At 55.6% G+C, this 25,361-nt stretch overlaps 11 protein-coding genes across 11 annotated transcripts; 4 read left to right on the top strand and 7 right to left on the bottom strand.

The window, feature by feature from the left end:
- Positions 1-1,165: 1,165 nt before the first annotated feature.
- Positions 1,166-2,326, bottom strand: PFLUO_LOCUS801 (uncharacterized protein; the record flags this gene model as incomplete). Its single annotated transcript, XM_073785754.1, has 5 exons — positions 1,166-1,491; positions 1,542-1,973; positions 2,040-2,056; positions 2,115-2,163; positions 2,281-2,326. The coding sequence occupies 5 exons, from the start codon at positions 2,324-2,326 to the stop codon at positions 1,166-1,168; spliced, it is 870 nt and encodes a 289-aa protein (XP_073634897.1).
- A 720-nt stretch (positions 2,327-3,046) lies between these two features.
- PFLUO_LOCUS800 (uncharacterized protein) lies at positions 3,047-5,740 on the top strand (the record flags this gene model as incomplete). Its single annotated transcript, XM_073785743.1, has 3 exons — positions 3,047-3,650; positions 3,697-4,242; positions 4,293-5,740. 3 exons carry the CDS (start codon positions 3,047-3,049, stop codon positions 5,738-5,740), a joined length of 2,598 nt encoding a protein of 865 aa, XP_073634896.1.
- A 930-nt stretch (positions 5,741-6,670) lies between these two features.
- Positions 6,671-7,738, bottom strand: PFLUO_LOCUS799 (uncharacterized protein; the record flags this gene model as incomplete). Its single annotated transcript, XM_073785732.1, has 1 exon — positions 6,671-7,738. The coding sequence occupies one exon, from the start codon at positions 7,736-7,738 to the stop codon at positions 6,671-6,673; it is 1,068 nt and encodes a 355-aa protein (XP_073634895.1).
- A 140-nt stretch (positions 7,739-7,878) lies between these two features.
- PFLUO_LOCUS798 (uncharacterized protein) lies at positions 7,879-9,196 on the bottom strand (the record flags this gene model as incomplete). Its single annotated transcript, XM_073785721.1, has 2 exons — positions 7,879-8,829; positions 8,882-9,196. 2 exons carry the CDS (start codon positions 9,194-9,196, stop codon positions 7,879-7,881), a joined length of 1,266 nt encoding a protein of 421 aa, XP_073634894.1.
- A 457-nt stretch (positions 9,197-9,653) lies between these two features.
- Positions 9,654-12,322, bottom strand: PFLUO_LOCUS797 (uncharacterized protein; the record flags this gene model as incomplete). Its single annotated transcript, XM_073785710.1, has 4 exons — positions 9,654-10,871; positions 10,927-11,138; positions 11,193-11,994; positions 12,188-12,322. 4 exons carry the CDS (start codon positions 12,320-12,322, stop codon positions 9,654-9,656), a joined length of 2,367 nt encoding a protein of 788 aa, XP_073634893.1.
- A 781-nt stretch (positions 12,323-13,103) lies between these two features.
- Positions 13,104-15,132, bottom strand: PFLUO_LOCUS796 (uncharacterized protein; the record flags this gene model as incomplete). The annotated part of the gene is made up of 2 exons (XM_073785699.1): positions 13,104-14,463; positions 14,513-15,132. The coding sequence occupies 2 exons, from the start codon at positions 15,130-15,132 to the stop codon at positions 13,104-13,106; spliced, it is 1,980 nt and encodes a 659-aa protein (XP_073634892.1).
- Positions 15,133-15,675: 543 nt separating this feature from the next.
- Positions 15,676-16,797, bottom strand: PFLUO_LOCUS795 (Nucleolar protein 13; the record flags this gene model as incomplete). The annotated part of the gene is made up of 1 exon (XM_073785688.1): positions 15,676-16,797. One exon carries the CDS (start codon positions 16,795-16,797, stop codon positions 15,676-15,678), a length of 1,122 nt encoding a protein of 373 aa, XP_073634891.1.
- A 238-nt stretch (positions 16,798-17,035) lies between these two features.
- On the top strand, positions 17,036-18,162 carry PFLUO_LOCUS794 (uncharacterized protein; the record flags this gene model as incomplete). Its single annotated transcript, XM_073785677.1, has 3 exons — positions 17,036-17,133; positions 17,188-17,304; positions 17,364-18,162. 3 exons carry the CDS (start codon positions 17,036-17,038, stop codon positions 18,160-18,162), a joined length of 1,014 nt encoding a protein of 337 aa, XP_073634890.1.
- Positions 18,163-18,534: 372 nt separating this feature from the next.
- PFLUO_LOCUS793 (Exosome complex component rrp4) lies at positions 18,535-19,776 on the top strand (the record flags this gene model as incomplete). Its single annotated transcript, XM_073785666.1, has 2 exons — positions 18,535-18,752; positions 18,828-19,776. The coding sequence occupies 2 exons, from the start codon at positions 18,535-18,537 to the stop codon at positions 19,774-19,776; spliced, it is 1,167 nt and encodes a 388-aa protein (XP_073634889.1).
- Positions 19,777-20,278: 502 nt separating this feature from the next.
- Positions 20,279-21,840, top strand: PFLUO_LOCUS792 (uncharacterized protein; the record flags this gene model as incomplete). Its single annotated transcript, XM_073785654.1, has 2 exons — positions 20,279-20,469; positions 20,589-21,840. 2 exons carry the CDS (start codon positions 20,279-20,281, stop codon positions 21,838-21,840), a joined length of 1,443 nt encoding a protein of 480 aa, XP_073634888.1.
- A 518-nt stretch (positions 21,841-22,358) lies between these two features.
- On the bottom strand, positions 22,359-25,282 carry PFLUO_LOCUS791 (Oxysterol-binding protein 3; the record flags this gene model as incomplete). The annotated part of the gene is made up of 2 exons (XM_073785643.1): positions 22,359-25,199; positions 25,247-25,282. 2 exons carry the CDS (start codon positions 25,280-25,282, stop codon positions 22,359-22,361), a joined length of 2,877 nt encoding a protein of 958 aa, XP_073634887.1.
- Positions 25,283-25,361: the final 79 nt, after the last annotated feature.

Here is a 25,361-nt window from a genome sequence, read left to right as displayed (position 1 = left end):
AACTCGGCATTTACACTCTCGCAGACTTTTTTTTTCTTGCTGACGGAAGACGGAGCTTGGATCGGACCTCGGAGGATTCTTGTTATGTCCAGATCAGCATTATTTGTAAGGATTACCGATGGACCTATTTTTCGTAATTCACAGTATGTAACCAATTATCTAGGAGCGCGTTTCCAGCCAACCAGCAAGCAACGATCAGAGTCACTTGCCTCGTACTGCTGTATGGTAGTAAATGCTTTAGGGATGAATGATTAATGATTCCATCCATGCACACGGTGGTTTGCGAATTTATCCCGAGTCTTGGCCGTGCATAAAAAAAAAAAAAAAAAAAAAAAAGCGCACCACTCCCGCGACTCGGCAGGGGCAAGCCGAGTGAACTATTCGCACAGTAATGCTAGAAAGAGACCGCATTATTATGATGGGGGGAGTCATCCGGTAATGCGAATACCGCATGGGATTCGGATGTATTTCTCTCCTGAAAGCTTCTTTTCCCCGTCGAGAATCTCAACGGTCATTCCACTTAACCGCAGCCCTGACAGGCATGATGAATTAGCTAACTATTAGTCACGCGCGAGTACTGACATTCGTGATTCATTGACACCGGGACCCGGCCAATGAAGACGCCGGTCGCCCAGCCCCCGGCGATGTGATTGAGTAATCGAACCAGCGACGCTTGAGGTCCATGACGTTATCATCTCTGCCCGATCACGATCATGTTATTAGATACCCTAGACTGGGAACAAACAAGACAAGAGAGTGAAGCTGAAAGTATCTGCTGTGATGGTTCCCGACTTTCATCTTCTTGGTCGCGTCATAGTCTTCGGTCTCACGACTCATCCCCCCGGGCGGCGGTGATTCATGGCCGGATGATCTCATTGCCTGTCGATAAACAACACTGTTGCGGCTTGCAAGGAGCTGTCATACATGGTTTTTACACTGTGCCCTTGCTGCCCTGCGAGCCGTGGGAGTTCATGTTTATTATCACGGAGGCCGATTCCGAGCCTAGCCAGACCTGAGTACCAAGGGAATCACGCAGTTCCATTCCATGTAAAATGCATCCACACACCTGTAGATCCGAGAGAGAGAAAGAGAGACAGAGGGGGTATACAAATGAATGAACCAAAAAAAAAAAACCAAGTCCTCATCAAGTCCTCATCTTTTTTTTCTAACCAAAGCAACAGAGCCGGTGCGAGAAGGAACCTCGTGCCTCTAGTTTTTTATCCCCCGTTGAAACCTCGCCCTTGTATTTTTCCAGGTCCTGTTCCGAGCGATTGAAGACTAGCACTGTGTTCCGCGCGCGCTTGCCAAACCCCCAAAAGCGATGGCGGGTTTGTGCCTCGTGAGATCCCTTCACGCTTGCGTCCGCCGTGGTCGGGGGTAGAGCGGTGGTGTGGGCAGATGGCCCAGCGCGCGAAGCCAGCGGCCGGGTGGGTGCAGCGGTGGCTTGTTGATAATGTAGCCGGCGCGCTTCGACGACTCGGCGGACCAACACTAACACAGATTAGTTCCCCCGTTCTACGTATCATCCATGTTTCACTCACAAGCAAACGTCTCCTCGATATTGACCATTTCCCGCGCACTCGTCTCCATAAACCCACAGCCGTGCCTGCGTGCGTACTCCAGCCCGTCGCGGGAGGTGATGACGCGCCCGTCCTTCAGGTCGCACTTGTTGCCAGCCACAATCTTGACGGGCGGCGGCAGACCGATATCAATTGCATTGTGGCCCTGGGGTTCCTTGCGCCGGCGCTGGGCGTTTTCAGCGCGCTTCTCGGCCTCGAGGTTAATCATGTCCATGAAATAATTGAGCGAGTCCAGGCTCGAGGGATTCGTGATATCGTAGGCAAGCAGAAAGGCGTCGGATTGCAGCGTCGCGGCCGTCCACAGCCCGCGATACTCCTCCTGGCCGGCGGTGTCGGTGATGGACAGGAAGTACGGGAGGCCATCAACCGTGCGGGTGACCGAGTATGAGTCCTCTTTTGGGTGATGCGTGTCAGGTCAGATCGGTCGCGACCGGGGAGCAAATAGGGGGCATGTCGTACCGATGGTTGGGTCATACCTGGGGCAAAGGCGCGAGTCAGTCTGAGAAATAGGGATGAGGGTGGTGGTAAACGTACTCGTGTATCCATTGACTGCGGACCAGCCGCAGGGTGATGGACGATTTGCCTGTTCCTCGATCAGTGTCCCGATCTCGATCGCGATCGCAGCGCCCAGGGGAATGGCACCGAATCAGAGCGTGAACCGCGTCCCAGCAGTTCAATTAAGCAGTGTGGGAGAACGTACCGCATCCGCCATCCCCGCAGATGGTGATTGAGATCTTGTCTGCCATCGCAGCCTGCCGGACGATGCGTGGCACCAGCACGCACAGCCGTGGGGGAGAGAAAGAGGGAGTGTCGAGAGGGAAAGAGAGCGCGGGCGAGTATGTATTTGTATGTAGAAAAGAACATCTTCTCTCCTTTCTGGTCCCTCTTACCCTCTCTCCCCCTTACCGTCTACATGTCCCTTTGACTATACGTCCGGTGTTCTCTGTTCCCTTTGATTCTAAATCCAAATACGTTCTGCTGTCTGTGCTCCCCCCTCTCGGGCGCTTTGTGATACATCAACCTATCCACCAGCATCACCGTTCGTCTTGCCCATCACGATACCCTCAGGACGAGCCAGAGGACGGTGGGGATCAGTCAACTGTGCGGTTCTTAGTTCAACCAGCACCAAACAAGAAGAATCCGGCGCTCAAGGGGAGGCCAACCGCCCTGTCAAGCCGGGGAGTGCGCCCTCATTGGCCCCCCGTATCTTCTCGCGGCCCACAATGACATGCGGTTGTACTTTTGCCCACGGCGAAAAGGAGGAGAATGCGAATTAAATGGGGCGTTGGATCTTCTCTACCTCCCCATCCTCCCTCTCTCTTCCCCTTCGACACTCTCTTACTCGAGTGATCGGGCTCTTGAAACCGGGAAGCACCGTTTTGCGCAGAACGGGGCGATTCCCGACACTCTGGAAACTCGTCTGAGCTTCTGCATTCTGGACCCCACGTAGGCCGTGCTTTTGCACCATGTCCTCCGGCAACAGTTTTGACTATCCCAACCGCGATGAGGAGTCTCTGCCGCCACAGGACCAGTCCTACCTGGGCTTCCACGACAACTATGGATTTGGCGGCGTCATGCCTGAGCAGGGCCTGCCGCCCGCCGACCTGGAAGGCCGCCTGTCGAATGTCATGCTGACCTACGACTCCATGCCCAGCACCGGCGTGTCGATGCCCATGAGCATGAGTGCTGGCCATTCCTTCGCCTACGACTCCTACCCAAACACCACCATGGGCATGCCGCCCCAGCTGGACCAGGCCCAACTTCTTCCCGCCTTCACACCCTTTTCTCAGGAAATCCAACCGCAGGTCGGTCACTATACGGTGCAATCTGGCGCGGCCGGTCCGCCCCAGCGACGCAACGAGCCCTATAATGATGGCAACAATTCCTCCGGGAGTAACCTGGAGGACTCGGACTTCTCTCGATCCAGTGATCGGTCCCAGGCCCAGTCGCACACTTCCCACCGTGCCCAGCAGGCCCGCCAGCCACGCACGATCCAGCCATATTCGTCAGCCCCATATCGCCCATTACAGCCGGTGGCCATCCAGCCCAAGAAGCCACCTGCCATCAAAGGTGAGGAGTGTATCAACCCCTATTTGCAGTGGGATGACTGACAAAGACCGTAAAGCCGAGGACCCCTCACCGGGCCTGGAAAAGCCTGCTTCCAAGAAGACAGAGCACACCGGCATCTATTCCAGCAGCGGCTTTGATGTCCTGGGGGCTTTGGGCCGAGTGGCCATGCGTCCCAACCCCAAAATCAACATTGGTGCCGTCGATCTTTCGTGCGCCTTTGTGATGTGCGACATTCTGCGCGAGGATCAGCCGATTGTGTATGTGTCTGAAGCATTTGAGCGGCTAACCGGCTACACCAAGGAGGAGATCGTGGACCGAAACTGTCGCTTTTTGCAAGCGCCCGACGGCAAAATCACTCCCGGCTCGAAACGCTCTTTTACCGATGGCCAGACGGTTTTTCGATTGCGGTCGACTATTGACGAACGCAGCGAGATTCAAGCTAGCATTATCAATTACCGCAAGGGTGGACAGCCGTTCATGAACCTCATCACTATGATTCCGATCCAGTGGGATTCGGACGAGTACCGCTTCTATGTTGGATTCCAAGTCGATCTGGTTGAAAAGCCCGACGCTGTGACACGGAGGAATCCCGGTACGTTCGTGTCGATCCGGTGAAGCTTCTCACAACTGATATTCTATTAGATGGCACCTATAGCATCAACTACCAACGCGACCAACTGCCCCAATATGTGGTTCCTCCGCCGGATGTGTACCGAACTCAGCCGGACCTCGTCGCCAGGTTCGGTCACGATGAGGTGACGGCAATCCTCAACGCGGTGAGCGTCGCTGGACCTGAGGTCTCCCGGCAGTACCTGGATTGGATCCTTGTCGAGAATACAGACGACGTGATTCATGTACTGTCTTTCAACGGCGAGTTCCTCTATCTGTCACCCTCCTGCAAGCGGATTCTGGAGTATGACCCTGTCGAACTGATTGGCAAGACGCTGTCGACTATCTGCCACCCCAGCGATATTGGACCCGTGAGCCGCGACATGCGGGCTAGCACGACGACCGCGCCTATCAGCGTCGTGTACCGCGTTCGACAGAAGTACCGTGGATACATGTGGCTTGAGAGCCATGGGGCATGGCACATCGACCCGAACCAGGGACGGAAGTACCTAGTGATGACCGCGCGGCCGCGACCCGTCTACTCGCTTGATCAACTTACCCACCTGGGATCTTCCGCTGCTCTGGCCGAAAACGACATTTGGGCCAAGGTCTCCGTGTCCGGCTTCATTCTGTTTGTCACATCCAAGGTCAAACCGGTACTTGGCCGCTCGCCGGATGACCTGATCGGGAAGGGACTGCAAGAGCTCATGGAGTCCGAAGACGGGCCTGACGCGATCAAAAATGCCCTGGAGGCAGCAGCGCGAGGGCAAGGTCCCAATCGAGACTTGGGCAATAATGAATCTCCGCCGTCCTTCCGCCACCAAATGCGCCACAAAAAGGGGCACAACCTATCTGCGCACACGACCTTATATGCCGGCGACACTGCACAAGGCACGAAACCTACGTTCCTCGTCGCACAAATCCGATTCGCTCGCTCTCTACCATCGGCCTCCGAAGACGAAGACCTAGCCACCCTCCCCGGCACAGGCAAAAACTCAACTCTTGTCACGGAGAACCTGAGCCCACCTCGCCAATACGGTGCACTCGGCCAACGCATGCCCGATCTTTCGACCTTGATCGGCCTCAATGGCCTACCGACAGGTAACCGCAGCGTGTCACCATCTGACGAACCAGCCATGTTCTTCGCAGAGCTCAACCCGAGGCGCGGATCGAGCTGGCAGATCGAGCTGCGCGAGCTGGAGAAGCAGAATCGCGGGCTGACGGATGAATTGCAACGTCTGCTGAATCGGCGCAAGAAGCGCAAGCGCAAGCAAACCGCGGTCAGTGTTGAAAAGGCGTGCGCGATCTGCCGGACGAAGAATACGCCTGAGTGGCGGAGAGGTCCAAGTGGGAATCGGGATTTGTGCAACAGTTGTGGATTGAGATGGGCGAAGCAGAACCGTGGCCAGCAGCAGCCGCAGCCGCAGCAACAACAAGGACAGGCTCCTGCTGCTGGTAGTAGTAGTAGTGAGGGAAGATAATAATGGCGGAGCCACTTGAATTTTGTACCTAACTTGATGCGTTTCTTTTGGTCTTGCGCGCGGCCTCAGCTGATTGGATTTAGGTATACCCGTTGTTGGTTGAGTGAAAGTCCTTTCTTTGTTCTCTATTCCCGAATTTTGGTTTTGTCTATGGTTGGTACTATTTTTGGGAGTCAATATGGATAGTCTACTGTCGGTCTATACCTCGAGATCTTGTAGCACACTCCTACTCTACCAAGGGGCCGCTTTACCTGCACATCCCTACCCTTATCTACACGCCACCTAGTTTAGTTGCACACCCATCCCATACAAATCAGGTCTAGCGCACAATATAGTGTATTTTTCCATATGTACTTCGGGTTGTATTCAGTTGTCAATTTAGGTCTAAGTTCTGCCCCTCGAGCTGCCTCTGTTCCCTTTGAATCTAGTACAAGTTCGCCGGCGTGATTTGGCACCGCCACCCCCTGAATCTTCCCTCAACCTCCTACGTACGTTTTCCTACGAGGCTCTTCTGTTGAACGAAACTTGTCTCGCTCTTCAAAAGGTAGGTTTGATAGAGCAAATGAGGTGTAGAAGTTGGTGGTTTTATGATATAGTCGTATGACTGGTATCACCACAGTATAGGACGACTAAAGGTACTTATGGAAAAATACACTATATCCTACGCTAGGACTAATTTGTACGGGATGGGTGGGCAACTAAACTAGGCAGTGTGCAGGTAAAGCGGCCCTATAGACATTTCAATGGAATAGACTAGGAGTATGCTAGAGGATCCCTGGGTTACAGCCCTCGACTGCACAGCACACGGGTTGTGAAGAATATAATGAGCAGCAGTGTTGCTATCACCAATAATTCATACAGGTCTAACCATGCCTCCATCTAATCTATGCTCGGTATATAATATACAAGTTGCAACACAGACAGCCATGTCTACTTCTTCCCACTCCTCAAATCCAACCATCGTTCCAGCCATTCCCTTTCAACCGTCTCTCTCTGTCCCTCCTTTCTATACCCGCTCGCCACATCCCCACTCCCGCGCTCCTCAACCGCAGCACGCACTTCCTCAGCCACAAGGGCCTTGACACCCCCGCCGTCGCGAATCATCGCATCATCAATCGCCAGATAAGAGACATGTTTCTCCAACCGCGGCCGATAAACAAATCTCAGCAGAACACCCGGAGCAAAGCGAGCATGGCTCTTGACCAGTCCGAACACGGCGCATGCGCGCATTACACTCTCCGCATCCGCAGTTCGCGCAAAAGCGGGATTTGTGAATTGGGTAGCAAGCAGGCTCAGTTCCTCTTTCCCACCCACTGACATTGGCGACAGAGACCCAGCAGTGGCAGCGGTATGCCCCGCCAAAGCGTTTCTCTTCCTCGTCGCCGCAACGGCGCGCTCCTTGGAGACCTGCGAGGGAACACGACATGTAAACGGGGTGACGGCACTCCCAAATAAGGGGATAACAAGCGGCGTGAACTCGCCGCACACAACAAGGATCAGGCTGAAGGGGATCATGCGGCGGACATCGCGGGCTGAGCGGCGGACGAGTTGAAACTGCGCGCGGCCGAGTAATGATGCTGCATTTTTGTCTCTGGAAAGCCGGGGAGGGGAGATGGGGATGTAGGCTGGGAGACCCAGTGTCTTTCGGAGGGGCAGCGAGGCGCGGTAGTTGTGGTAGACGTTCTTCAGGCCCGTTTTGTAGAAGGTGAGGTACGCGCGGCCGATGGCGATGTAGCGAGTTATCTTTTCGTAGGTGGACGCTGTCTCTGTAACGGCTGCGGGGAGCGAGAGAGGCGAGGGGCGTGTGCTGGATGGTGGGTTGATTTCGTGTTTCTTCGGGGTTGAGACTGCGACGGGGGTCGGAGGTGATGATCGAGGAGAAGACGGCGGGGAGTTGTGGCGGGCGTAAGTCGAAAATAGGAGAATCGTTGGTTGAGATTGGGGACTATGGCATTGAAGCCGAGCGTACAGGGCACGCTGGGCCCGGAGGGAGGACATGGTTAATGGTTGTTATTCAAAGAGAGAGATGTTTCGGAGTTTGCGATAGTGAGAAAACAGCGATAAGATTGACACCTGAGGCATTCACACATCTATACAACTCAACTACATCAACTACATTTCCTACACCATCTTCAAGTTTACAGCTCCACCTGCACAGCGACCATACTCTCCGACATAAATCCCGTCACAAACAACCATGCTCTCTTCTTGCCATCCTCCTTCGGCTCAATGGGCACCAACACCGCCGCACTCGCCGTACGAAGTCTCGAGCCATCATCTTCAAACAGCATCTTCTTCTCCCATTTTCCATCACCCGCGCGACGGGCATACCACGCTTGACAGGGATCCTTCGCCTCGGGATCCTTGGAATTCTCCGCCAGATTGACAGGTTGCGAAATGCCCGCGACAAGATACCCGCTCGCATCGTCCGAGTCCGTGCGGTAGGGGTCCGCGTAGTAGCTCGGGTTATCGGTGACAGTGTCAAAGGAGATGGTGCTGTGGATGGACAGGGTACTATTGTTGTCGTACTTATTGGCGATATACAGCTCGCCACCGACGGCACTCGAAATAACCACTTCTTGCTCGGACTGGCCGTGTCCGAGCCCGTTGTTGTTCCACAGACCCGTGTGGGCGACCGAGGCCTGGACACCCGCCAGAGCATCTGTGGACTTGAGTTCGTCGATCTGGACGTGGATGATATTCGACCACTTGGCGGAAGGCCATAGATCCTCGATGAGTCGCAGGGTTCCCTCGCGGTAGAAGTGGTCGTTGGTCACGTAGAGCGAGTACGGGCTGTCGGCGACGACATCGTTCGGGGTGCGGATGAGCGGGTGTCGGATTGAACGCACATGCTGCGCCTTGTTCGATTGTAGAACATGGCGAAAGATTTCGATCTGAGAACGGGCTTTGGGGATATTCTGAGCCTCGGCTGCTTCGGCTTCCTGTTCGTAATACTCCGGGTTGGGAAGGTGGTTGACTGCGACGATGTACACGGCGTCCGCCTGCTTGGGGTCTTCGATCACATCAATACCGTGCGACACGAAGGGACCCTTGAAGCCGTCAAAGGCCAGACGCTTTGACTTCATTGTCTGTAATTTGTCTTAGGATCTGCTTTCACACTGGGTGCTTTGCACACCTTACCTTCGGATCAATAACATGAATAGATCCCGGTGTCGTCGGCAGCTTCGAAAAATGGTCCAGCGGCGGGAACCAGCCAATCCGTGTCATCTTCGAGTCCTCGCACGCAGCAAAGAGGAGGTTGGCCGGACGGTAGTGGTGTACATCCTCGCAGTGAATAGTATCCTCGATGTGGATTGGGCCATGTCCTTCTGGGAAGAACATCTGCTGGGGAGTCCGGAAGATGCCTCCAACCCTGATAACATGGGCGACGGGCGCGTACAATACGGCCGCTAGGACTGCGAACAGTCCTAGGCTAAACGTGCGGAACATCCCCATGGCGGACAGACAGATACGACGAGTGATTACAATGTCCCAAGACGTTCGGGAGAGATATTGAGAGTCAAGTGAGGTGGCTGCACAGGACCAAGAGCACTTTCTCAACGAAGAAGGGGGTAGAAGAGGAGCGAAAAAGTCATGACGGCACGTACATTTTCTTCGGCTTGACGCAGCAACGATCGCCGCGGTGGAGGGCGGGGAGATAAGTGGAGATGCGGGAAGAACCCCGAGGCTACACATGAATGATACGGAAGTGAAAATGCGAAGGAGCTGCGTTTGTGAACTATCATCCTAATTGCAGAAGCAAGTGGTTTTTTTTGGAGGGGTCTTTTTTGTTTTTTCCAATGTTCGTAGCGCCTGGTGCAGTTGCAAAGCAAAAAAAGTCACTCGAGGGTTCCAAAAAGCACCGTCCGAAAATCCCGTGCAAATTCCCATGTTCCAAATTCATATCGTTAGCTTAGTTCACCGACTGCTTCGCCTCGAGGTACTCTTGGTCGCTGGCATCGAGGACATCGTACTCCTCGTCAGTCAAGAAACCCGTCTCCGTGTCCGCATCGTTCAGGGACAAGCTCTCCATGTCCTCGGACACGTCTGGCTCGGAAGGATTGGAGACCGTGGGGGCGGGACCCACCTCAGCGTGGGGGGTAATAGCTTCGTGGGTGCTCGTCTCCGGGGACTCCTTGTCCAGCTTGGGGAAGATCATACCGCTATCGCTAGCTTCCGCGGGAGCGTCGGTCTTGACTGGAGCCGCCGCCGATTCGATCTCCGCAGATTCCTGTACCTGGACATCACACCACAGTCGATGACCGATCGCCATGCCGTTGGGGAGCTTCAGTCGCCAGTACGAGATGACAGTGCCCTCACGGGAAGGAGTCCGAAGCGTCACCGTGAAGTCGACACTCTCTCCGGCCTCCAGAGGAGCGGACAACTTGTTGCTTTCCATGGCAGATCGAATTGACTCAACGCTAGACGGATGGGTTGCATCAACGTTGAACATGGTGTCGCCGCCGACAAAGCGAACGTCAGTCCCAACGGGCCATGCGCGAGGGCCGGGGTTATGCAGAGTCCAGGTCTGTTCGAATGTTGTGTCCGGAGGCAGCTTCGTGCCATCGGGGATAGTATCTCGGATAAAATGTCCCTGGAAGTCTGCCACAGGATCGGTCCAGACAGTAGACCCACCGTCGGACTCGGCCTTCTCAGCCGGCTTGCTGGCATCCACCTCCACGGGTGCCTTCTCGACTGTTGCTTTCTCGTTGAGAGTCTCCGCGGAAGTGCTTTCAGGAACGTAGGTCTGATCACCCAGACTGAAGCCATCATCACCCATGGTGTTCACCGTCACATGTCGGACCGGAGTTTTGAACTTGATGAGGGGATGAGTGCGGTTGTGCTGGTGGGTTGGAAGAGCTTCACAGTTGGCACAGAAGTCGGTGTCATCGCAGACGGCACATTTGTAGCGGGCACCCGTGATGTAGCTCTGGGCCGGCTTGTTCTTGCACAAGGGGCCATCGCAGAAGATGCCGTAGTGGACCTCGTGGACACGACGGGGCTCAGCGATAGCGTCATAAATGGGCACGAACCGATGGTCGGGGTGATTCTGAGAAGCGGACGAGACGCAGTCCTGGCAGTAATCCCAATCAGGGCATGTCGTGCACTTGTGGCGGACGCCAATAATGCGCTGGAATGCAAGTCAGTAACTCGAAAACACTTAACGAACTCTATATATCACATACCTTCTCACAGCCGTCACATACGGCAGCGTGCTTGAACAGCCGACCAGGAGCGCAGCGGGATGTGATGAGATTCTTCATGCAAAAGTCACGGTCCGATCCAAGCTTGAAAGCGTGCGCAGGATGATGACCGTGCTTGTTCCGCAGGAGACAGCGAAGGCACAGATCGTAGTCCTCGCACTGGGTGCAACGAACCATGCTGCGGGCATCGTTCTCTGTCCAAATATTAGCTATTGACCAAGTGTTATTGCAGTTATCTTCAAACTCACCACGGCAACATCCATTGCAGATATGCTTGTCTCCCTCTTCGGCTTCAGGAGCAGACGTGGCGGCCATTTCAGTGACCGGCTCAGCAGTCGCCTCAACGAGGACCTTCTCGGGCTTGCTCTGCTGCACGGGCGACTCGCGCGGAGGAAGTTTCTGCGTCGTACTATTGGTCACAACACCATCGCTGACGACTCTCTTGATCAACCAGTGACCATCGCTACGGCAGGACGCTCCTGCATCAACACACTGCGGGCACAGATCATAGTCCCCATTCTCGCAGATGCTACAGTGGTAGTGCTCGCTGACAATGGAACGACCGCAGTTGTTGCAATCAATGCAGAACATGCCGCTAGGGGAACTGTGAGAGATGACGGGGAAGTTGCGATTTCCATCATCCATCTCGAAACGACGATAGCAAGGCGGACTGAGAGATGTTTGATTCGGCTGGCCAATAACGGAGGTGGAAGATGGAACAGATATCGAGGGAAGAATATCAGGAATAGAGGCTGAAATTGGCGAGCTCAATACCGTGTCGAGATAGCTGTGCCTCGGGGCAGGCTGCGGAACTGGTTGAGTCTCCTGTGCCGGCTTTGAGGTCTCCTCCTTGGAGGCCGGCGGGGCCGACGACATGGGGTCGACGGTAGTAGCCTTTATCCGAAGCTTTGATTTGGCCTTGGCAGCGCGGTAGAGCGATTTGTAGACGACCACGTTGTCGCAATCCAGGCGAATGTAGGAACCGGCACTGTCGGAATAGCGTTCGAAGATGACGCTAACATCCACGGGAACGCCAAGCAACGTGCGGAGCTAAACCAGAATCGTCCGTTAGCTATCAAGCGATAAACCCAACACCAGTCAAATGTAATTCAATGGAGGCATAGGTAAAGGACAGGGGTGGTGAGGGGCCTTTCCACGGGGAGCCGGGTCGGTTATCGTGATGATAAGAGATGGGGCCGGAGTTGAGGTCCGGTCGGGGAGCTCGGGTGGAGAACGTTATTACCTTCTGGGGGAAGACCTGCGGCTTCAGGTCCTTGAGAGGCAGCTTGAAGCGGCGGTTATTCTCATTGCAGAGCACCTTGACAGTCACCAGGTGATCTGGGGACAAGGGCTGGGATGGGGTCAGGGGAGAGGCCATGGTGACGATGAAGAAGAGGTGTGGGTGGGGAGGAGGGTGAGAGGCGTAAGAAGTGTGGATGACGGAAGTACACTAAGAACAAGCTAAGGCAGCAGCCGTGATACTAGAGAAGGGGGGAATAGAAGAGCGATGGGGTAGAAGAGAAGAATATAAAGGTATTCGATGAACTCGATCAGATCGAGAGAGAGATGACCAAGACCATGAGTGGGAGAAGAAAGAAGAGTGAGGGAAACAGGATGGATGCAGGCAGGCAGACCAAAAAGCGGAGAGAGCAAGAGATGGTCAGCTGATGGGCAGGCGGTGAGAGGCATATGATTAGGTAATGGCGGATCATGGTAAGCGCACGGGACTATCTAGGGAAGGACGGCAGCACGGAAGATTACTTTTGTATTTCGTAGCATCACGCTGGGTGGCATGCAGCAGGGCTAGGCTCAGGCGCGGAATCATCAATCCAAAGACAGTCAAACAAGAAAAGGGGGAAAATGGGAGATCATGCACCGTCAAAAAAAAAAAAAAAAAAAGGAAAAACCAAACAGGAAGAATATGGTGTCGAAGAGAGGCAGACCCAAAGGCCTCGACCCGACACGGGCCAAGCTGATGATGTGGGGAGGTGCGGACATATGATGAGGGGGAAAGAACGCTCAAATGCATCGGACTCCAGTTCTAACCGGGGGCCAAGTAGTGCAGGATGGAAAAACCAAAAGATTAAACACAAAGGATCGAATGGAGAAGCATGAATCGTAGCCCGAGGAGGGTAGGACCACAAGACCAAGAAAAAACATTACTGGGGACCATAGTAACCTGCCCCGCCGGGCGGTTGAGGATAGTAGTACGTCGTACCGGGTGGTGTCATCATGCCGCCCATTCCCACCACACCTCCAGGACCGGAGCTCGGTGCCCCATACTGTGGGCTCGAGTACATCTGGTTGGCGTCGTAAAAGTAGACCGTGCCGCCGGATTCATGTGCAACGGTTCCCGGCTGCGATGGGTGCTCGCCAGAGGAAGGGGGAACCGCATAGGGCATCGGAGGCTGGCCAGAAGGGAAGGATGGAACTGACGCTCCAGGGCCAACAGGGCCATTATAGGTCGGGTTATACTCGGATCCCGAGGGCGGATAGAAGGCTGCACCGGGGCCATAGGCCGGGGGATAAAAGCCTTGCTGGTAAGTGTAGGGCTGGAACGGTTGAGCATGGATCGCGCGTTCGGGAATCTGCGACAATGGGGTCACGGACACCTGACTCGGTGGACCACGAGGGACATCAGGGCCCGGACCACGGGCTGGAACAGGAACTTGATGGTGGAATGGCTGCTCCAGCGGAGGACGTGGTGGTTGAAATCCAAAGCTCGCGGGGGTCTCGATGTCTGCCACAGAAACAGCCTTCTGTGGACGAGGTTGATGCATCGGGATTGGAGCAGGTCGGCTTTCACGGTAGGCGGGGTGCGGAAATTGCATAGGAGGCATCACCGGCGGCGGTCCAGGTGGTCCCGGCGGCATTCCAAGTGGTGGCCGTGGAGGCGGTGGCAGGCGGACCACAGGCTTTCCAGCGTCGGGGGGAATCATTGCTGGTCGGGAGTAGACTGAGCCGGCCGGCGAGGGGTAGCCGTCCTGCGATGCGGCCATGCCAAGGGAGGACCGGCGGCTCAGGACACTCGGCGTATACGCGGAGTTGGCGTAGTAACTTGGGCGCCGTCCGCCGCCGTAGAACCCACCACGACCTCGGCCACGGTAGCCCTGTTGATTCGGCCGCAGAGCCCGAGGGATGAAGATGAATGAACGCTCGACGGACGGGAAAATGTACCGGGGAGCTTGGCCAGGAAGGGAAATCCGCACCGGTTTGTCTCGCCGCAGGGGAGGTCGATGTTGGGGCAGACGGGTGTGTTGCTTTTTAGCCACTGCGGGGAACGGGATGGGCTGGGCCATGCCCGGTAAGAAGATGACGACAGGAACATTTCCCACGAGGGTCGTGCTGGAAAATGACCGATTCGGGGGATCTGATTTCGGCGCCGTAGGAACAGGCATAGAGGGGTTCACCGCGGCGGAAGATGCTGGTGGATTTTTGAGTGCAGGGCGTTCAACCCCGGCCACCGTATCGTGGAGGTCATGAGCCCACTGCCCTTCACTAGCTTCGGACCTCGAGTTCCTGAGTGATATTAGCAACGGTTCGTGGTTGCAGGAGGATATGTACGCACTTGCGAGTATTTCCATCCACAATCAAGCCAACCGGTCGAGACTTGGGTTTGTTCATGGACCGGAAACCAGCGTCCGCCGTCCGCTTGTCATGCAGGAAGAAACTGCCTCGCGTGGGGACGAACGCCGGATTCTGGTCCCGTTCCTTGACATACTTGTCATGCTCTCGACGCTTCCTTGCAGCAAAGTTCTCCCGTCGTGGTTCGTTTGGGGGAGCAGAGGGTGTCCTGACGGTCTGAGGCTCTTCCTTCAACTGGTCGAACTGGAGCTCGGCCGCTTCGCCACTTTGATCAGAGACTTTGAGCCCATTCAACATTGCCTCCGTATCTGAAACCGTTGCCTTGAGCTCTGGCTTGCGTGCCGACGTAGAGCTGGATCGGGCTGGTTGGTTCAACCTTCGGCCATTTACCCGACTACCGTTGAGCTTGTTCGAGGGAGGTCCATCATCCTCGGTTGCCTCACTGCCCTCGCCGTCGGCGTCCTCATCACCAGGACGGCTGCCCACCGAGCCTTCACTTAAGGAGTCATCGTCCAAATCCCCAGCCAGCGAGCCCTCGTCTTCGCCATCATCGTCCCTTCTCTTGCGGCGACTGGCCCCGATGTGGCGGCGAGCGGGAGCCATGAATATCGGAGACAAGGGGGCACCTCAGACGGCCGAAGAGGATCACTGGCCCTGGGTTGACTTTAGCAGAGGAGGCCAGTCGATCGGGAAGCGTGGCTCGGGCAAGGAACGGCCAGCGGCGAACCAGCAAGGACTCGGGCCACCGATGAAAGATCAGAACGGGTGGGTGGAGAAGGAAAGAAGGGAGATAGAAAGAAAGAACAAAGAGGAAAAACACCTGAAGGACCAAGGCGGTAGAGAAGAGAAGAGCAAGGGGTAGGAGAGAAGTTGACAAGCAGACAAAATCGAGTCCAGAAGGGCATGACATCGCGAGCGACTGTCAGCCCTGATCGGGACTAGCGTAGGCGGTGAGGGATACCCGATCTTGTATACACGAAGTATACAGCACAACGGTTGGTTTGGTTGGATTGCAAAGGCCATGGATGGGCGTGAGCCGGTGAACCAGAGTGACCAGTGTCACTGCATTATGATGGGTAGTGCCTGACTCAAAAATGTATACAAAAGGAGTACATATATATTTCTCATCTCATCGGAATGAACTGCTTAGTCGAACGAGATCTTTTTGCCCTGGGCCTCCACAATAGCACCACTGAGTCTTTGAACAGTTTCCTCAGAGTATCGAGTCTCTTCAAATGGCTTCTTGGCCTTCTTGATCCGTGGCCGGTCTCCCGAAGCATCTGCCCCTTCCTCGGTAACGGCATCCTTCCTTCCCTCCCCATCCTTGCCAAATCGTTTCTTGTACCGCGTGGTGGCATCCTCCGCAAACTCGGCCCTCATCCGGCGTCCCATGAGCTGGTTCACCCACACCCTCCGCTGCCGGGGCTTCTTGGATTTCCGGTTCTTCTGCTTTGCTGCGTCAGAGTCACTCGAATCCGTCTCTTCTTCCTCATCCTCATCTTCCTCGGTAATCAAGGCAAACCCCCTCACAGCCGCTTCAGCAGCAGGCAATTCTTCAAAAACCACCCAACCATATCCCTTGCACTTGCCGGTGTCCTGAAAAGTCGCCATGTGAACATTGGCCACCGTTCCGCACTGGGCAAAATGCTCCTCGAGAGCCTCTTTCGTGACGTCGAAAGCCAAATTGCCCACGAAGATTCGTTTCGACGGAGGGTGGCCGGACTTGGAACCCGAATTCGTGGCATCTCCTTGATCCTGGGTCTTTGCGGGCCGACTCTCGAAGCTTTTGGCATTCTTGATCAGCACGGGACGACCGGTGAGGAGCTGCTCGCTCAGACCCAATGCCTCTTGGAGTGCCTTCTGTGTAGAAAAATCGACGTAGGCAAATCCTTTATTTTGCGTCTTTCCATATTTCTCTTGGCCTTTCGGTAGATGGATTCGGGTGATTGTCGTGTCGGAGAAGGAGCAATTGCTGGTGAAAAAAATGCGGAGATCGTCCTTGGTCGTCGAGAAGGCCAAATTGCCGATCCAGATCCCATACTCCGAGCGCTGGTCCTTGGCAGGGGCCACCTGGGGTTCACTGGTTTCGCCAGCCTCATCTTTGCCGGTCTTGGGTTTGTCGGAGGTGTCGGGCCCGTCGGTGGCCTTTTTCTTCGCTTTGCGCAGAGCCTTCTTGGACGGCGGTTCTGGCGCCGAGACATCGATTTCGAGTTCCGGGCCGTCGTGCAGCTTGCGCTTCTTCTGGCTGCTGTCGGTGATTTCCGCCATCTTGACAGTGGTTAAGTGCAGCGTAGATGGTAGTCTGTATGGGCAAAAGCAAGCCAGTAAGTACTGCCAGGAAATATTTTTTACGGTGGCCCGGGCGGCCCTTAAGCGCAACCCGTGACTTGGCCGATCACGCCTCGCGCAGGGCGACCTGATCCTCTTTCTTCATCGACCGACTCCCTTTACCCTCTTCTGTCTCGGTCGTGCAGGAGACACCGATTTTTATATCTCCATATCTACCATGGCACAGGAGGCCAGTGATGCTCGGTCCATGGCGGAGAGCCTCCCAGATGCTCCCCCGGCTCCTGCCCCTGCCAAACAGACGGTTAAGTCTTTCAAGTGCGACCTCACCCGGAGATCTCACAAAGGGAAATTGCTGATGTCTGTATCCAGGAAAAAATATGCAAAGCTCAAGGTCAAGTTTGACGCCGCGACACGCGAGAGTGAGACACTCATCCGCGAAGAGCTGCGCATCGAAGACCTGTCGAAGCGCATCCGGGAACAGAACGAGTAAGCCATTCCTCATCTCTATCGTTGTTGGGCCGAAATTGACTGCTGAATTTTCTTAGTCAATTGCTTGAAGTCTTGCTCGAGTTCAATGACAGCATTCACGTCTCTCCGGCTTTGCGATACGACTTGAACATGCCGGATGATACACCCTACCTGCCGATATCCGAGCAAGAGATTGCACCCTTGGTCAATGATGCGACTCTTGCCCGGACGGCACTGAAGGAGGCCAAGGCGGGGGTGACCACAGGCACGATCACGGCTAGCGCGTACCGGATGGTCGAAGAAAGCATCAAACGCAACAAGTCGTTCGTCCCGGCTTTGCAATACACCACTCTCTCTCAAGTCCCCCACACGGCGCCGCTACCAACAGAACTGGCCAAGGGAGCTGACCACGCCACCGAGCGCAGACTCGGATATCTCACACCGGAACATGAAACCGAGTACTACCTGACTCTGGATGCCAAGCTCGGCGACGAGGCAGCAGCCGCGCAGGTCGAACGTATGCCCGATCCGCCCACTTTTGCAGAACGTGAGCGAGATGCGAACAATCGAAACCCGGCATCGGTCTACAATTGGCTGCGCCGCAATCAGCCTCAGACATTACAAGATAACGAGGCTGCGTCGGAGAAGTCCACATCACGACCCTCGAACCAGCGGGCTGCCGCCAAACGGGCCACGGCGCAGGCGCGTAAGGATGAGGAGATGGATGAAGATGGGACAGATGCACACCCTACCCCGAAGAACAAGCGAAAGCGAGAAGAGGACGCTGGCTATCGGCCCAAGGGTGGCAGCAGTCGTTCGAAGAAGAAGAAAGAAGAGCCTACGTCGACCCCTAAAAGCAATGCTAAAAAGACATGAGGGGGAGATTGGGGGTTGTTTCTATCATGTATTACCACCGGCGTTGCTTCCAATGGGTTTGCACTGGGATCCTGATATTGGCATTATACGGAGGCGTTTTTGTGGGTTCTTGGATATCTTGAAACCCACGGTATGACCGCACGAATGCGCCTAGTGACTCAATGGAAGTCGACGTGTGACTATGTAGGCAATTGATCTCGATTGCTGCCTATTAGGCTCCTGATAACAAACATCGTCTCACAATAATACTAGTTAAGAAGTGATCCAGAGAAACCCCGGTTGGGCAAGTGGACTTGATCACGTGACCACGACCAGAAAGTCTCGCCATGAATTATTGCTCTCGACTGTCTTCTCCAGCACTCCCACGACACCATGGCCATTACGATCTTACCCCCAGTGGTCGATGACCTCGGTCACCGCCCGCCCTATCACGCCGAGTCAGATGACTCAATGTCGGTGGACTCAGATGAGGACATCGACATGACCGGCACCGGCTCGCGACCTCACAAGCGACCACGCCTAGGAGGCAAGATTGGGACTGGGGTTGTCACACCGGGTGAAGTCGTCACAGATGATCCACAATGGATGAGGTAGGTGCCCACTTTGTCTCTTCAGCGGGACTGTCAGAAGAACCCTGCAAACAAAGCTAACCAACTACTTTGCAGAGGTCACGGCACATATATCAATCCTCTCTCAACATCCATTATTGCTACAGTAGCAGGCACAGTCCACAAAACCAACAAGCTCCTTTCCGTCCACCCCCTGCGCGCTCGCTACACGCCCGAGATCGGCGATTTGGTCGTGGGACGCATTGTCGAGGTCCAGTCGCGGCGGTGGAAAGTGGATGTGGCCGCACCGCTGCTGGCACAGCTCCCTCTTTCCGCCATAAATCTGCCCGGTGGGATCCTGCGACGCCGAACGAGCGCCGACGAGCTTCAGATCCGGAGTTTTTTCAGCGAGGGCGATCTCGTGGTTGCAGAAGTACAGAGTGTGCATCAGGACGGGTCGGCCTCGTTACATACCCGATCTCTGAAGTACGGGAAACTCCGGAATGGCGTTTTCCTCGCGGTGGCGGGCACGGGAGGAAGCGGCGCATCCAGCTCCAACGTCAAAGGCGGAGTTGGGTCTGGGTCTTCCGGGGCAGGCGCCAATCCTGGGGGCGCGGGAGGTGTGGTACGGTCACGACGACAAGTGTGGACGGCGGACACGGCCAACGGCGGCGGCGAGGTGGATATCATTCTCGGGGTGAACGGGTACATTTGGATCTCAAAGCATACCGACGGGGCGGCGGCTGCGTCATCGACTACGGAGAATGTCTCGATTACGCGCATGGAGGAGATGGTGTCCAGCTCGATCTACTCCAGCCAAAACGACGAGATTGCACCGCAGACCCGGCGGGAAATCGCGCGGTTGGCGCAGTGCATCCAGGTGCTGGTGCAGGGCGGGGTGCGCGTGGAGGAGGGCACCGTCATGGGCGCCTACGAGGCTAGTCTGCAGGTGGATCTTGAAGTTGGGGATGATGGAGAGGACGAGGAAGATCGCCAAGAAGGGCGTGAGTACCTGGAAGGGAGCAAAGCGCGGCGGATTCTCGAACTGGAGGTGCAGCAGCGATAGTTGAGCCAGTAAGACATGCCCTAAACGACCTATGTAATCGAATATCGGGACCCCGCAGTAGCGGTCAACATTTCCCATGATTATGATTCCTGTCTACATCGATACCGCCTAGTCAGTTGACTCTGACCATGGTGCTCGGTCTCCGATCGGGTCAAGTCGCTGCGTTTGGGTCGGGCACTTTCCCTTACTAAGATCGGGGTGCAGCTCCTCCAGCTTTTCTTCACTACTTCTTCTCCTCCTCCTTCTTCCACCATCTTTCCGGCTGCCGTTCACTCCCATGCTGCTCCAGAATCATTATGTTCATTTCCTCTCTCTGGATTCTTCAATTACGCCTCACTATCTTCCCATTCCAATAGGGTAGCCCACCTGATCGATTACCAACTACCATATCGTCCACTCCCACCTCTTTCTTTCTTACCCGCCATCTCTCGAGGCAGAGTCTCGGCAAGAGATTTCTTTTATCTCATTTACCCTTTGAAATACTTTTATCCCTCTCTCAAATATGCCTGACCTCCGCCGCCAAATCTTCGAGAGCGGCAAGACTGTCTCGCGCAAAGCCGCCTCCCGTGAAGCATCGCGCAATAATTCACGCAACAACTCGAAGCCGACCTCGCGCGATACTTCGCGCAACGCAAGCAGAGCTCCATCTGACGAGGAGGACTCGGGCTTCCTTTCTGACGACACCGCTATGAGGTAAGGTTCTTTCCACATTCCCGGCTATCTTCATGGTCGGTCTCAGTCCCACTTCGTGGCGGGATGATGTCATTGGGAATAAATTCTTGACCTCAAGCTGACTCGAAGTGTGTGCGCAGCATCGGCTCCTTGGACGATGAAAACCCCGAGCAGGATAATGACGACTGGCCCCAGGAGCTGGGCGATCGCATCCAGGAGATCCTCGATCGCAAGCGCAGCAGCGTGCAGGGCCGCGAAGAAGCCCTGACGGCCTTCTGCCGTCTAACCAAGTACCACCATGCCGAAGAAGAAACTCGGGCCTATACCGGGGACTTGCTGAGTGCGTTTGCAAAGAGTGTGCGCTCGGAGACTAGCGTGCGCGAAACGACCCAGGCGCTGCGTGCGATCGAACTGCTGGCCATCACGGCGTTGGATGACACCATCTATGAAAATATGGAGCCGCAGCTCACGCGCACCATTCGCGACTCATCTGCTGCCTCCATCAAGGCAGCGGCTATTCATTGCCTGGGTGCGTGCACCGTCTTTGGAGGCGCGGGCGACGATGGCATCCTGGAGCAGATGACTTTCCTCCTTGACATCGTCGCTTCGGACGGACAGTCGATCGGTGCTACAGACGACGCCACCAGTGTCATTGCCGCACTCCAGGTGTGGGGATTCTTAGTCACTGAAATTGATGACTTTGAAAGCGAGAGCGAGGAGGCGGCTCAGATCTTCATCGACCAGCTCGAAAGCGGCGACTCGGGCGTGCAAATCGCCGCAGGCGAAAATATCGCGCTCCTTTACGAAAAGAGCTACACCCCACAAGAGGACGACGAGGACTCTGACAGCGACAACTCGGGTGATGACAGCGACGAACACCAACTGGTGAACGCGTCAGGCCCGAAGCTGCTGAAGCGCTATAACGCATACCACAACACCCCCGAACTAGAACGCCAGCTTCAATCACTCGCAACCATCCACACAAAACGGATCAGCAAACGAGACAAGAAATCCCTGCACAGCAACTTCGCCTCGATTCTTACCACGGTTGAAAACCCGCGCCGCGGACCCCGCTACAACATGGCCATCGACCATGACACCAACCGGCACTATGGCCACACGTTGACGGTCAAGATAGGCCGGCATGGAATCATGAGCATCGACCGTTGGTGGAAGTGGGTACGGCTGTCTGCGCTGCGCCGGATCTTGCAGGGCGGCTTCGCCGAACACTATTTCCAAGGGAATCGGGCCGTGCTGGATAATCTGCCCGTCATGATGCGCATGCCCGAGCAAGGATCGGGTGGATCGACGGATCGGCAGGGTGCAAGAAAGGCTGCGAAGATGCGAAACTCGAAACGGTGGACTGCGCACCACTCGGATGAGGAGGACTAGACGGAAGGAAAGTTGATGGGATACAAAATGCGGAATTGCGAATTATGGAATGATTTTCCCTGCACAGAAAGGAAAAGGAAATATCACCAGGTATACGGCCTGAAACTTGCGTTTACGATGAACGAACGATATCTTATATGTGATGGGTTGCTTTGGTCTTTTTGTTAGTCTCGAAGACTGATGATTGCTTCGCGTTCAGTCCGGGCGGTTGGTTATCTGTTTCTACTCGACGGCACACACACGAGTCTAGCCATAAATGCAAACATCCAGAATCAAATCAACTTTGGAAAAACAGATATACTTATAGTAATGATTTGTTTATAGTCATTTGTAGAGTGGAGGATGATTCAGCCCGAGTCAACACACTTCCTCTATCCGTGCCATGCCGTCCATCCACATGCAAAACTCATTGCCAGATCCTCACTTCCCTCCATTTTCTGTATACCAGAAAAATGTACATAGACCAGGTATATATATACGTATAACCGGCTATATATACTCGAAACAACCAGCACGAATCAACTGTCAAAAACAGGAACAACGCCTGACCAATTGCCCCGGCTACGCTCATCCCAATAGCCCTCCTTCCCACCCTTCAGACGCCAAACGTCCTCCCCGTCCGACTCATCGCTGACCCGCGTAAACCAGCGCGGGATCCAGTTCTCGCCGGACGCCTCCATCTCGCGACGACGGGCCCGCTGGCCCTCTTCCAGCTGGACCTTGACTTCCTCCGCGCGATCGAGGTCTCCGTCCTCAAGGGCGCGCTGGTCAGGACGCAGACGGGAGTCTGTTGGTGGGAGGTGTTTGTCTTCGATGGAGGTGATTTCGTTCAGGGTGGCCGCGAACGCGGTGAGACCGTAGTGTTTTGGTGCGTTGGGGACGAGGGATCCCGCGTTCCAGATAGTTTTGCCGGCGTTGCCGTCTCGAGTGAGCGAGAGCGAGGCGGGCCAGCTCCCGGAGAGACCCAAGGGCAGCGGTTTATTGTAGGAGTCGACGGCGCGAGTGGAGACTTCTTCACTGCGGCCGGAGAACATTCCGCCCTGCTTGAAGGTGGAGATGGAGCGGTGGCCCGTCGACTCGTTGGCGACAACGAGCTCGCCTACAGGCTCGACGTATTTCTCGCCCGCAATAATATTGCGCAGGAACGAAGTGAACGGGGTCCAGCTGAAGTGCTCGCCAGTGGCGTGGAGGGTGACGCGGACGCGGCCCTCGGTGGTGATCTCGGCGGACTTGCCCCAGAATTTCTGGCTGGGCTTGGGAGACTGCGCGAGACTCCACTCGCGGCTGTCGGCTTGATATGCCAGCTGCACCGGTCGGTGCGAGACCTTCTCGGCAACGAATCGAAAGCCGTGGTCTTCGCGGACGAGCTCGTAGGTCTCGCCGAGCATGGGGTTGAACGGCTTGCGGATGGCTCGCTCGCGAACTCGGTTGCTAGACAGCGAGGATACCGCAAATGCGGTCACGTATATCAGCCGTTCTACGGCATCTGTTGCTTGCGAGGCCTTGTCGAGCAGCGACGAGTATTCCAAGATCTCTGCTGCGCGCTGGAGCAGTGACAACGGTTCGTTTGCCGACACGGGCATCGAGATCGTAGACAGATCCTTGCCAACGTTCTTGCGGAGGAACCCAATTAAGCTGGGTGGCAGGACGGTCGGAGCGGCGATGTTCGTTCGGCGCTGTATGGCGTCCAGCGGCAGCGGTGTCAAAGACTTGGACTTTGTCGGGAAGAGAGGCGATGCGCTGTTGCCATCTGGCCGCGCAGATCCAGGCTCGTCCTCGTCACTGTCTGAAGGTGCATCGTCTGACACGTCCTCTGCGGCGGTGGCTGCGTCGCCCTCGTCACTGTCCTGAATCGTCAAGAGCGGAGACGCAACACCACCGTCTGTCGCATCAAAGAATTCTTGCGAGAGGTCAGACTCCATGCTTCGCCTGGGTGCTGCCATCGCCCAGGGCGGGTGCCGTCGCTGCTTGCTCTCGGCGATCAAGGTGGAAAATTCGGACACCGCATTGTCGAGATCCCGTAACACGGCTAGTAGGTGGTCGTGGACCTCGTGCACGTCTTCAGCATGGCTAGCTATGCTCGCCGGTTTAGCAGTTCCGTCTGCACCGGGCACCGTCAGCTGGGAAGAGCTGGAGCTGGTGGGCAGTAGCGGAGGCCTTTTGCCGCTGGAGTTAGATTGCGTGCTTGTCTTGCGTTTCCAAAACGGCCGCTTCTCCCGGGTCCCCCCAGCATCTTCAGTGGCTCCCTCGCTGGGGGCTGGATGAGGGCTGGGAGACCGATCACGAGGATGCTCAAGGGGAGACGGCAGTGGAGATGCGAGGTATTTGGGGTCTGTATTCCTAGCAAGTCGGCGCACCGCATCCCGCGATCCAGAGACCCGGCTCACCAGAACCTCCACCCGAGACCATTCTTGCTCCTCTGCCGGAGAGGGTTGGAAGGGCTGAGAGGCCGCGCGCAGCCTTAACTCAGGGACACCAGAGACAGCAGCTTTGTTGTCCTTGGATGAGGCCCCAGAAGAAGCTTTCTCCAGGGCGCGCTTCCATGCAACAAAGTCTTGCTCGTTACTGGCGCGCAAGTGCCAGATCTCGGTCCCGGAATCAATGGAAATCTCACGGGACTTGTCATTAGTCGCGACAGCAGCAAGTGAGAGCGGAATAGCTCCTCGCAACGCGGACGAGTTGCGGTCATGGTAATATGACAAAGTGCAGGAAGTGAAATCCAACGCAAAGAACCGACGCGCCCAGCCCTGACCTCGCTTGCGACGTCGTTTCTGCAGCTGTCCACTTTGGACGGAGGACGGATTTGACGGGTCCTGCGGTTGCACGCTCGGTTTAGACTTGCTGTTGCCCCGTCGCCGAGTGCGCGCCTGGTTCAGAGACTCAGTGGAGGGCTTGGTGGTTTGAGAGCGCGTGAGGGAGGGTGGCGCGGAGTTGGTAGGCTGCAGTCCGGTCGGATAGGTGAGGAGGACGAGCGTCACGGTTTTGGAGATCGTCTTGGAGAAGGTGTTGTCAAAGACGAGCGCGTAATTTCCTCCCTCGCTCTCCGGCACGTCGTAAGTGCCTTGGGTGATCTTGTCGGCTTCACACTTCCCGATCCAGTTGATCGACTTGAGCCCGATGCCCGTCAGCTTCTCAACGACCGTGGATTGAGGGTGATTTCGTGATCCGGCGGTGTTCGTTGCAGGCAGGTTCTCGTTGGAATCGGTGCTGTGGGAATCGGAGGAGGGCAGCTGGGAGCTCAGCACGGCGGACTGGCCGGGATGCTTGAAGATGGCAAAGTTGATGGATTTCTTGTGCGGCTGAATGCTCCATGAGATGGTATGGTGGTCGGCGACATTGATCCAGCGCACGAAGTAAGACTGTCATCGTTAATCTAGGCCGCGGTGTTGGCCACCTGGCTGCTCACCTTGCTGTGGATCTCCAGCTCCTCCATTGCGGCCATTGTTTTCGCGCGTTCAGCCTCACCGAGGGGGACAGCCGTTGTGTTCCGCGTCCGCCGATGGATTCAAGACAGAACGAAA

The sequence above is a fragment of the Penicillium psychrofluorescens genome (assembly GCF_964197705.1).
Source record: "Penicillium psychrofluorescens genome assembly, chromosome: 1".
NCBI classification, from domain to species: domain Eukaryota; kingdom Fungi; phylum Ascomycota; class Eurotiomycetes; order Eurotiales; family Aspergillaceae; genus Penicillium; species Penicillium psychrofluorescens.
This window is presented reverse-complemented; position numbering and strand designations above follow the sequence as displayed.